Source organism: Pteropus vampyrus, unplaced genomic scaffold (assembly GCF_000151845.1).
Source record: "Pteropus vampyrus isolate Shadow unplaced genomic scaffold, Pvam_2.0 Scaffold74, whole genome shotgun sequence".
Classification (NCBI taxonomy): Eukaryota; Metazoa; Chordata; class Mammalia; order Chiroptera; family Pteropodidae; genus Pteropus; species Pteropus vampyrus.
Window position 1 is genome coordinate 2,565,192 of NW_011888855.1, and position 12,835 is coordinate 2,578,026.

A 12,835-nucleotide genomic window follows, 5' to 3' on the forward strand; every position below is an offset into this window, starting at 1 on the left:
CGGAGGAGGGGCGGCTGTGAGGCGGCAGATCCGCGCGCAGCGCCGCGGCCGCTCCGTTAGCGTCGGCGCCCGGGCAGCCGCGATGGCCGTGCGCTCCCGCCGCCCGTGGATGAGCGTGGCATTGGGGCTGGTGCTGGGCTTCACCGCCGCGTCCTGGCTCATCGCCCCCAGAGTGGCCGAGCTGAGCGAGAGGAAGAGACGCGGCTCCAGCCTCTGCTCCTACTACGGCCGCTTGGCCGCTGGCCCCGGCGCGCATCAGCCGCTCCCTCAGCCCCGGCCGCGGTTGGAGCAGTCGCCGCCCCCTGCGCTCCAGCAGCTCCAGGGGCCGCAACTGCCTGAGGCAGCGGCTGGGGCGACCAGTTTTCGGAGCAGCCCCTGGCAGCAGCCACCTCCGCTGCAGCAGCGGCGGCGAGGACGAGAGCCCGAAGGCACGACGGGGCTCCCCGGCGCCCCCGTGGCCGAGGGGGAACCTGAGGAGGAGGACGGGGGCGCGGCTGGGCAGCGGAGAGGCGGCCGGCCGGGGAGTAGCCACAACGGCAGCGGGGACGGGGGCGCCGCCGCCCCGAGCTCCCGACCCCGGGATTTCCTGTACGTGGGGGTGATGACCGCGCAGAAGTACCTGGGCAGCCGCGCGCTGGCGGCCCAGCGGACCTGGGCGCGCTTCATTCCCGGCCGCGTGGAGTTCTTTTCCAGCCAGCAGTCACCCAACGCCGGGCTTGGCCAGCCCCCGCCACCCCTGCCTGTCATCGAGCTGCCGGGGGTGGACGACTCCTACCCTCCCCAGAAAAAGTCTTTCATGATGATCAAGTACATGCACGACCACTACCTGGACAAGTATGAGTGGTTCATGCGCGCAGACGACGATGTCTACATCAAAGGTGACCTCCCAGCGCCGGCTGTCCCACCTGCCCGCCTCCTTTCCCAGCCCCAACCCCTGCCCAGCTCCTCTGCTTCTCTGCCGGCACGTGCTCCGGGCTCCTGCAGCCCCCAGCCTGCCGTCCCCACCCCTCGCCTCCGCCCACCGTTGCTGGTCCGCTCCTCCTCCCCTCCTGCGTCTTGGGCCCTCCTCACACCTGCCCGGCTTTATCCGCTTTCCTCACACTTGCTGTCCTCGTTTCCGCACAGTGCGTGGCCCGTACTCGTTACCGTGTTGGGAAGGTGAGAACAGGGACCTTAGGGTTCAACAAAAGGCTAGTCCCACTCTGCTCTGAAAGCCTGGAGTGGTGGCAGGTTCCCAAATCGGCTCAGAGGGGCGTGTCCTCAGTGGAGGAAGGGGGGACCTAGGACATGGGCGAGTGCCAGACTGGAGATCCATGTTCTTGCTTTGTTCCCCTACCCTTTTGTTTTCACTGGATCTAGCGCAATTTCGGGACCGGGGAGATTGAGGAACCGTCTTCGTTGCCCCAGACCTTTCCCTGTGCGTTCCCTTCCCTTTCTCACGACCCGCCACGCGCTGGGAGTCCTTGAGGACCCCCACCGCTCCGCGCGCAGCTCCTTCCAGCACCTACAGTGCAGCACCAAGGCGCCCCCACCTCGCGCCACACCTCAGTAAAACCCCCAGGCGATGGGTGTATTGTCAGGACTGCTGGTGGGGAAGAAAGGGACGTGCCCGCGAATCATCCAGACCCCGGGAGCTCCAGACTGTGCTAGCACATACTAGCATGGATCCTTTCCAGTCCATTTTGGTGGCTGCGGCGATAAGCAGAGGCTGGAAGTCCCCCAAACCACGCGCAGCCCACAGCCTGAGAAAACTTTGTCAGTCTTTTAAAGAGGCGCGGTCCTTCGCCCTGGGTGTGGGTGGTTCTGGCCAGCGATTTCTAAACTCAGAGGAGAGAAGTTTCCTAGCGCAGGAGTCAATCTTTCCAATCCAGCTTATTGCGGAGATGGAGAGGGACACAGGGCTGTAGGAACGAGGTCTCCCTGGGCTTCCCACGTTTCCTAGCTTCTTGGTCAGTGGGGGCAGCCCTTAGTTTCTGCCTCTCGACTTGTATGTAGCCTCGTCGCTTTCTCCTGATCCAGGTGGTAGTACTTTTCACAGGACTCAAGGAAAAAAAAAAACCCCAAAACCTTTTCACTTAATGCTTTGAAAGATTGCCCTTCAGAACATTGAAATACCAGTCTTTCCATTTCTATTAAGAATAAAATTTATTTTGTATTAAGAACACAATAGTCAGCTGAAATTCATTGAGATCCAAGGGGCGTGGCATAGGATCAAGATAATGACTGCAGATACCGTGCTCATCAAAAGTGATAGTAAAGATGCTGACTGAGAATATAAAGGTGACTACTTATTCCAATGTATCATTTTGTAGAATATGAAATGCTTTTGAACCGTGTTGGCCACAGAATATAATTTTTAAATTGTTTTTCCTGATGAACTTACAAACTATAAGTAAACCAATTATATCCTGTAATTTTTAACAATTTTTTCCCAAAAGGATGCTTTCCAAAGAAGGCTGATAAAAATTTTCTTATGATTTAATTAATAAACTATAAATTACTCTTTTTTAAATAATGCAAGATGCAGAGAAGTTTTTCTTCTTTGCAACTGTGTAAGACTTATGGGAAGTTTACAAACAATATCGAAAGTCCTGTCTCTTTGTTCATATAAATAAATGATTATGGAATTAGGAAAAGGGGTGATTGTTGCCTTTCTCTTCGTAGGTGACAAGTTAGAAGAGTTTCTTAGATCACTGAATAGCAGCAAGCCCCTTTACCTGGGCCAGACTGGCCTGGGGAACATTGAAGAACTGGGAAAGCTGGGGCTGGAGCCTGGGGAGAACTTCTGTATGGGAGGACCTGGCATGATCTTCAGTCGAGAGGTTCTCAGGAGGATGGTGCCGCACATTGGTGAATGCCTCCGAGAAATGTACACGACGCATGAGGACGTGGAAGTAGGAAGATGTGTTCGACGTTTTGGTGGGACGCAGTGTGTCTGGTCTTATGAGGTAAGACTTGACAGTGTTCACATATTACAGGTGCATGCCAGTTTACAGTCTAGGGTAGTGATTCTATTTATTCTTTCTGTATCTTTGTCTTCGCTCGAAAATGAGAGCAGCAACTGTTTATGGGCACAGAGTGATTGCGGGACATACCTTACTAGAGCTAAGGCCTAGCAGAGGTTCTCTTATTAGCATGACCACCTTAACTTTAATCAGCAGCCTATACATATGGCCCTATCTCTGAAAAATACTGTCCCCTTTTATTTGCTTTATTGGTGTTTATATACATGTGTACCCATTTCCTGTCACTAACAAGAGGACTAATTTTATTCTATTCTTGGGCTGTGGTTTTCAGCATTTGGTACTTGTTATTTTTTGTTGTTGTTTTGGTTAGGCATGTAATTGCATCTCTGTTTTCAGATAGTTAAAATCTGAAGTTTCTTTGAAGACTTTCATGTGGAAATTTAATGTTTTTTAACGTGTTTTTTTTTAATCATAGGAAAAGTCGATTCATATCATGTATGAAAGATTTATTCACAAAATTTTAAAAGAAATGAATTACCTGGAAAAACAGAAATAGTTTTGAAGATGTTAAGTGACTGCTTGATATTTTGACTGGTTTCCTAAAAGTTGTTTATGTCTGCCCTATTCCATTTTTTCTGAACAGTAATGATTATTTAAATAATCTGAGTTAGGAACTGTAGTTTGATTGCAGTGATTAATTTTATGAAATACTCTGAGATATTTTTCCTTCAGAAATTGTTTTTGAAATGAAATGCAATTTTATTTAAAATAGTTTTCCTGAAAAGGTAATCTTAGTGAAAATTGACTTAACGGTTAAATGGTGTATTAAAAGTTTTAGTATAGTTTGGTTTTCAAGTGGTTGGACTTTAATATATTTTAGCTACCCAGTACACACCTTTGTAAATTATAAATTAACTCATTTACTTATTTTTTCAAATTTTCATGTCCTTTAGTATAGAAGAAATATTTTATGAAAGTATGTTCCCTGTGATGTCTTCATACCTCAAGATTCTGCAGTTCTATTCATTTTTCTTTTAGAAATAAAATCCCACTTTTGTTAATTTTGCTTTCTTTTTCTACTTTGTGGTATTTACAATTTTGGGAAATAATTCTTATATTTATTACAGAAAGTAAAAATTATTTGATTACTAGTTATTCAGAATAGGCACTATGCAAATTTAAGATAATTACATATTTTACTCCCTTTGATAAGAAAAAGTGATTTTTTATAAAACTATCTTGCAACTACGTTTTAGAATAAAAATGTACACAAGCACATTATTGTTTAAAAATAGGTAATTTAGAATAAACTCAATGAAAAAGATTTACCTTTTTTCATTTAACATAAAACTAACTGGAAAGCAAAAAATAATCTAATACAGAAAACACATCCAGTTGCTTTGTTTACATAAAGATATTATTTTGCAGACTCTTACTCTATATGAAGAAGAAAAAAATTATCCATATTCTAAAATAAAGATGGAAAATAATTGTTTTATTTGCTACCTTGTTGCCTTAACATCACATACAAAGTTATAACAAACCTTTTCTTTAAATGTCCCTCCCATTAAGTTTTCATTGATTTTGCTACAAAGATGCAATCCTCACATAGCTGTCTACCTATTCATGTTCTAAGAGAGTAAAACATGCTCAAGTGACCTTCATGCTCAAGAACTAATTTAACATTTTATTTGTAATATAGGCATTTGTTCTGGTTCATCTGAAGGAGAATTATCATAGATGTGTACCCTCTCTGTTAGAGTAAGTGGAATCTTAGATCTTTTCATTAACTGACATAAAATACGAGACAAAAGGGACTCCAAGTCTTGCAGGATAGAACTTCATGATCATTATATTTTCATTAACTTTTCACAATACATTTGAGTTTTAGACGGACACTTGTTCATCACTGACTTCAGAATCTGTGTGAAAAAGATTTCTACATTTTCCTAGTAATAGAAAATAAGTATTGTTTTCTAAAGGAATACTATTTCATAATGTTGACTTAATGTTTTGCTAAGAAATTACATTGAATTTATTTTGTTTTGGAATTTTGGTCTTTAAAGGAACTATTTAAACAATATCTATTTTAGAGGAGGCATTGATTTAATCCTAATACAAAGTCTCAACATCTTATTTAAAAGAATGATGGAAAATTTAATTACTAAGGAATATAATAAACAGCATCTGTTAATAAATTTAGTAAAGATAAATATACAATTAAATTGTATCTAAGCATTTTAATATTAGGGTGTGTTCTGGGTTTCACCAGACACCTGAGTAGGCCAAGTGGGGCACGGCCAGACTACGGCTTTCCTGTTTGGATTTTAGGTTAGCTGAAATGTGAATCTATGCTAGTGTTCACGTTATATGGAAAAATTTATTCCACTCTGGGTTGGCATCCTGCTTAAAGGTGAGATTTCACATCTGGTCATAGAATACGTTATGAAATTGATCAGTAATTTCATTTTCACATTTCTTTTAAAAGATCCATCTGAGACAGAACTTTCTTAAAAATTTGAATTTCATTTATCTGTGTCTTTCATGGATTTCAGAGTTTTGTTTGGCTTTTCCTCCTAATAAAAATTCTTGCAGAGTTAGGAGCACCATTATGGACACATGTTCACGATTTTTGAGTTTGAATAGATGAGACAATAATGATGGAATGGTATCTTTTAAAAATGATGAACAAACTTTCAGATCTTATAGGAGGAGAATTGGATAAAATTATTAAAATACACAGACTGTGTAGCTTTTCTTGAATATAAATTATATTTTTTATAAAACAAATCTAGTATTCTTTACTGCTCAGTTGAAATCTACTTTTTCTGTGTTTTGTGTATAATCAAGCATGTGTGTGTATGTGTATGGGAGAGAAGAGAGAGAGAGAGAGAGAGATAGAGGGAGAGAATGAGAATGAGAGAGAGAATGAATATAAACTTGAATTTGGGTTTGAGTCACCACTCTACTACCTATTAGTTTCACTGTCTTGGAAGTTACTTCTCTGAACCTTGTTTAATTCAACCAGAAGTGGAGATTAAAACAGTGTCTATCTCATAGATTTTGGAGAAGATTAAGTGAAATGGGGAAACTATCTATGTAAAGCCCTTAATATAATGTCTGACACATGGTTAATTGTTAATAGATGTTATCCATTATCTGTACGAATCCTAGATTAGTTGCCAGAACTATAGCCCCTTTTTCTGTTTCTCTAGAATTTTCAGTAGGAAAGTAAGTCACTAGTATCCCATTCTGCAGTCAACTCATACAACCATCCAGAAATTTGTCTCTCAAGGCAGCTGAAACCTCAGGGTTTTCAGGAAACAATGCACACATAGCTTCAGTTCTTCCTCATGGTGGGATCTGGTGGTCCAGGAATATATGTCTTGCCAGTTAGCCTCTTGCTCTGTTTCCTTTTCCATCATCTCCACCCACTTTTCCATTTTTCTTCTATCTTTAATGATAAATAAATTGTAAACGCATGTTGATATGCACTGCTTTTCATCAGGATCTCCGTGAATTAATATGCTCATAACAGGCCAACCCTGATATTCCAGGAGATGACAGGATGTGCACCCAGATCACACTTAGGGCCCAGGAATGGCTTGACCTCTTCCAAATAAAGAGGCCTTTGGCTTCTGGTGGGAGCCTCAGACAGACTGCTTCTCTGTGCCCCAGACCACTGAGGGAAGTCAGAATCAAGATTCTCCCTTCTCTGCCTTGACATAGAAACATCTAGTTTTCAAGGACATGTGGCAGATGTTAATAACCAGCAGACTTAATGGATTGCTGTTTTACTCATTTAAACCTCAAATTCTATCAGTAAGGATTACTAATAGGCATGTTCATGAAAAATTATTCTGTTCACTCCATGTTAGAATTTATGGCATCTACTCTTGGCTAAGTTCATATTTTTGATTGAGCTCTGTCTTGGCTACTGTTTTCCTAGTTATCTGAGCTGCAATCTGGCAGCTTGGGAGGCTGCATATGACTCCTAAACATTGTTTGGCACATGGAGTGTTTTAAAGTTTTTTGTTTTTGTTTTTTGATACCGTTAGCAGAGGCAGGCAGTCTTGGTCACCTTCATATACTGTTACTATCCACCAGGCTCTCCTTGCATTTTGGTTTAATGTTTATTTTAATCTCATGCATGTTTAATTCTCCTTGCATGTTTATTTTATTTTAATTGGCCCAGGAAGGCATAAGAGTCTTGATATTTTGAACTAGATAATCCACATGTTGTAAATTTCATTAAAATATTCTCTAGAAAATGAAGTAATTTTCCAGTGAGAATGAGATGTGTATTTTAAATACTTTAATTTCCAGAAGAATTATTTTTTTAAAACTTGGCTGTTAGAATTGTGTATTATATAATTTAGTTATACTTTATTTGTTATAGGTATGTTTTTACTAAATGACTAGAAAATCCCCACTGTTAAAAAAATGTTTATATAATTTATTGTCAGCCTGTGTCTTAGCAGAATTAGAAGTTCTGTTTTTCTGTTTTTTGTTTTAGTAAGATCACTTATATTCAAGCTTTTAAATAATTTTAGTTTCAATGATTCTTCTCCCTGTGAGGGAATTTTGCATTTCGTCTAAGGGTCATTTTCAGAATGATTTGAATTTATCTTCACAATATTTACAGTTAAATAGAGCCAAAGAATACATATCTTTATTTCATCTGATTAAATGTTTCAAAGAAAACATAGCTTTGTGTTGATAAAAATATATCTCTCTGTGGGTTTAAAAAGCCATTTCTTATGACTAAACATATTTTTATTAGATCTCTTAAAGAGTTAAGTTCACGCCAGAATGTCTTATGTCTAGTCTTGGCCCCCGAAAGGCTATAAACACCCTAGAAAATTCCATTACTTCACAAAAGGATATGTTCTGGAAGTGTTTCCCTGGGCTTGTAATACCAGAGAGCTACACCGTAAAAACTACACATAAGTTCTTCATAACATAACCATTAAGGTTAAAATATCTGTGTCATTCTTATAGGGCTGTTGCGTATGCTTCTTAGCTTCCTCTATTACTTTTGGGCCTCCCTCTTCTGTAATGTTAATTTTACTGTATCATGAATATGGTTTATGCCCCAAAGGTATATTAATATCTATGGAAAAGTATAACTCTGGAATTTCAATCTAAAATTCAGTCTTTCAAAAATCTTTTCTTGGTTCTGGTTCAGTCATTTTAGTTTTTAACTTCACTAAAGACAGTAAGCTTCTCACACCTACTTTCCCACGCCCATTCCACTTGTCAGATGAAATCACCATGCTTTGATTTTTTTTTGAAATTTCTTTTCTGCCATATTTTCTTCATTGTATAAAATAAAGTTGCATTCCAAATTGAAGGAGGGATGTGGTATGGTTTTTCCATATTTTGTAGTCTTAGCTAGTTCATTTTCGCTGTTGACTGATGCCTTATCACCTGAATCATGACAATGTATGCTTTCCAAGAAGGCGATTTCCAACAGTTGTGAAAATGTTAAGTTTGGACGATGTTTCCATGCAACTTGAAATACGCTCCATGATAACATAAATACTCATGTTAGTTAAAACAAAAACAAAAATAAAAACAAACAAACAAAAAACACTTTGGATACTCTTCCTCTTTCATTAAGCATAAGTGCTCTAATTTCCTGAAAAAGTTCCAAGTCAAATTTCTACTTCCAGTTTTTTTGCCTTGGTCTTCCAAAAGCTGTTTTGAGAAACGTTTATTTCAATCTCTTTTCTACCTAGTGAATTAGTACTCAAGAAAGAGATAGAAATGTGTTCTATGATGTAATTATACTGCATTTTATTTTGATTATAGCATGCTGGGCTTTTTTGCACAAAGGTAAAACTTTTAATAAGGTATTTGAGCTAAATGTAAACTATTAAAAATAATCAGTGTCCTAAGTCATGAGACATAATTTGATATTGATGAACAACAGGAGAACCTAAGTGAACTGAAAAATTGAGGGCTTGCAGTTCTTCAGAATTCTAATGTTCTCTTCATTTACTGTCCTATTAAACAATAGTCTACTTAAGTCTGAGCCCTCTGGACCTGAGACTGAGTTTTATCTTTTTCCTTTAGCCTTAGCTGTGGTTGTGAGGTGTGCAGGGGGAGCTGGGTTGCTTTACTCAGCCCATTCCAAAGAGGGAATCAGTTTGAGTCATGACATAACATTTAATGTCACCCTGTCTCGCAAAGATGTTGGACATTTGTAGTACAATAAGTATGTTACAAGTTTCTAAGTTAACTGAATCAAAATAACATTCTTAAAATTTCAGTAGGCACTGTTGAGGAATGAACTAATGAATGAAATGGATTTCTTAATTTTGTGTGATTTTAAAATCTTTATTCACCATTTATAATTTTGAAAGCTGTGTCCCTCATTCTTCACAGTCATTACTATCTGAACTTTTCATTATCCCTTTCAGTTTCATTGATTTTTATTGTAGATTAGTTTATTTATAGAGTACTGGTACCTTGAAAAGAGATGGATTAAAGAAATATATATACGAATAAAAGTAATGTACAATAAAATAAAATTAAAATGTGAAGAAATAAGGGAACAAAGAAACATATGTTGGGCTCATCTTTTCCTGGCATTAAGAGGACCCTAACTCATCGTGATACTGAGGCCTGAGAGAAATCTTCCCCATGAGGCAGACAGGGCTCTGAGAGATCACATGCTCAGCACCACTTCTGCAATAAGTGGAATAGCATGATTTGTGTGCACGTTTCTTGTAAGTGCCCTCAGTATAAACCAAGACTGTCACATAGAAAGGGAATTCTGTGGGAGGAATTCTCCTTGGAGCCAATGAAGTTACATGGTCAAGTGCACCCTTGTTTGGTACCTTGCTTGATTTTATTTTAAAATTTATGATACTCTTCAGAGAGCCCTCCATGGATATTACTTCTCACTTGAACGATTTATATTAGGTTGGCCAATGGGAAGTTTGAGTTGTGCATATTCTCTGGTGAGAACCCAGAGTACAGCTACTATGTCATTGGCTAAGAGTAGATCTATGGTTGTGCTTTGCTGATCAAGAGGAAGGTAGTGACACCAGCTGCAAATGGAAGAATTGAACCAGATCAAAGGCCAGACAGCCATCCCACCTGAGGAGCAGAGTCAGGCTCAAGGGAATTCCTTTGCCTAGAGTTAACGATAACCTAGCTATTGAGCTGATTATTACAGAAATATCTGATTAAAACAGAAATGTCTGTTTTCATACACTTAATAATCATACTTATCATATAAGTAGTATTATATAAGTATTATATGCATCATAAACAATCGTAATTATATATTAAATTTATTATATAAATATATATTTAATTTGAGGTGAAATTTGCATGTACAAATTAAAATATTGAAAGATCAACATTTTAATGAAAAAATTTTAATAATGTAATATATTATACAGAAATAATATGTTAAAATATGAGAGAAATATAGTGTTACATTGAAAATATTTTTCCTTAGAATTGTCATCTTAGATCTTATGTAGTCAGCAGATTTCATTTGCTCAAGTATATTTACTGAGCACTTTCTCTCAGCAGAGAACACACACAGACCTTCCTTGTCCTCATGTAGCTCACTGGGAGGAGGAGTCAGGCTTCTAACCCATCTCTTGCTTACACGACTAATATAGAATTAGGTTTCCTGTCTCCTGTCTTTCTTAGTTCTTCTTTTTCATTATAAGTCATAAAGGCTGCAGTTGGATCCAACAGTGGTACCTGTTTCAGAACTAGTATCAAGTGATCCTTATTTCAATTTTCTTAAGTGAGCAACTTCCTCTTTGTTTGTATTACTATTTTTCCAAAGAGGAGAAAAATAAAGACATGTTTAGTAATTTTATTGCATATTAATATAGTCTGTGCCTGTTGTATAGCACAGGTCATTAGGATTTTTGAAAAATTGAGATTGGAGCTAGACTACCTGGCTTCAAATCTCAGCTCTGCCATTTGCTAGCTATATGGCCTTGGACAAGCGATTTTTCTCTTTGCCTTGGTTACCTCATCTATCAAATGAATATAATAACAGTACTTAACCTCACAGGACTCTTATGAAGATTAAATGAGTCAATGTATATAGTAGCACTCAGAATAATATCTGGCAGTGCTAAGCATTCTGTAAATTTTAGCTATTTTTGCAGATGCAGAATGGCATAAAATAGTGCCAATGTACAGAACCATTGTGAGGAATAAAAAGGTCATTGTATCAGTAGCTCTTACATGACACATAATAATTCCTATATAACTGTTAACTGTTTTAATATTTGCAGTTAACAATGTTCATATTCTTTTTTCCCTCAATGGAAAAGATATAACATGGATTGGAGAGTTTATTGCAATTGCTTTTTGAAAGATAGGATTTGCTGTGGTAGGGAAGGTGATGATTCAGTGGTTCTCTATCCTGACTGCACCATGGAATCCCTGGGAATCTTTGAAAAATTCTGGTGCTGGAAACCATCCCTGACCCATTATATCAGAATCTCTCATAGATGAGTTAGGTAGCATGGGTAGCATTTAAAACTTCCCACGTTAGTGATTCTAACATGGCTCCAGGGTTTAGACCACTGCATAAATTCTTTTATTAATTTTCTGTTTTCCAATATTCAGTTTATTTTTTAACCATTTTTTAAAAATTACTTTTTTGTTTTATTTTCCATTTGGGAAAATCATAAGAATGTAATCAGCACTTCTGTATTTCTTTCTACATCTGTAGCTCATCTGTTCCAAAGAGCTAGTCACTGGATTTAAAGACAGAATGTAAAGCCATCACTCATAACTGTAGTATGTTTTCTCATGGTCTGGTTTTTCATGTATTTTCGTCTTCATATATCACTCCTTTTTTTAAGAAAAATTCAAGGTGGATTTTTAAACTTTCTTAGAAAAAATATATTGTTTATTGATGTGAAGCTCAAGGCTTTGTAACTTTTTATTTATTATATTTGAGTTGTTAATAGAGTTCTTAAAATACAGGCATACCGTGGTTTTTTGTTTTTGTTTTTGTTTTTGTTTTTTTTTGTTTTTTCACTTTGCTTTATTGTGCTTCATAAATGTTAGGTTCTTTACAAATCACAGACAAGGCACTCCACCAGCTAAAAGATTATAACTCGCTTTATTATGGTGGTCTAGGACCAAATGCCCAGTATTTCCAGTATGTGCCTGTGGAGGAGGGATGTTTTCATTGACTTGATTGCTTTAAAGTTGACTTACTGAACTGGAACTCAAAAAGAAAAGAGAGTGATCTGTTTGATGATTGCAGAAACCATAACTTATTTAAAAACTTTAAATAGGTAACTGATTTTAACTAGTCACTCTCAACAAATACTTCCATGCTCACTGCTATAGCTAACCGCTACAGTGGAGGGAAGTACAGGATACACAGGAGTGTAAGGGAAGAAATCTCTAAAGAGAACAGGAAAATGCAGTGCTTTCTCCAGACTAGGAGTAAAGCATCGGGATGTTGCAAGGTGAGTGGAGATACATGGGAAAGCAAAGGTGCGAGAATGGCATGATAGCGAATTGTGTTTGGTACAAGCCTGTCTGGTGGCAGGAGAAATGAGGTGCAAAAGCTGGTGGTAAAACTTGATTATGAAATGCCTTGTATATTATCTGCAAAGGTTTAGAATATACCTTGTGGATCAGTGACTCTATTACTGGGGATGATGAAATTGGTTTATATCCAGTTATGATGGAGCCCATGAATAGTATGTTAAAAATCTCCCTGAGGGATACTAAGGAGCATTCAGAGTAAAATATATATCAGTTCTATAGATAACAGAGAGCTTGGAAGAGTTCTTTATAGATGAGCACCGTGATCAGGTTACCACATGTGGCTGTTGCATGGAAGGATGGATTGGAGGCTCTTG

At 38.6% G+C, this 12,835-nt stretch overlaps 1 protein-coding gene across 1 annotated transcript in view; it reads left to right on the forward strand.

The window, feature by feature from the left end:
* The first annotated feature begins 21 nt into the window (after window positions 1-21).
* Window positions 22-12,835, forward strand: part of CHSY3 (chondroitin sulfate synthase 3) — a 239,471-nt gene continuing 226,657 nt past the window's right edge. The window contains exons 1-2 of the mRNA XM_011362452.2: window positions 22-878; window positions 2,665-2,948. Of these exons, the coding sequence (XP_011360754.2) occupies window positions 83-878; window positions 2,665-2,948 (1,080 nt within the window). The 5' untranslated portion in view covers window positions 22-82. The remainder of the gene's footprint in view (window positions 879-2,664; window positions 2,949-12,835) is intronic.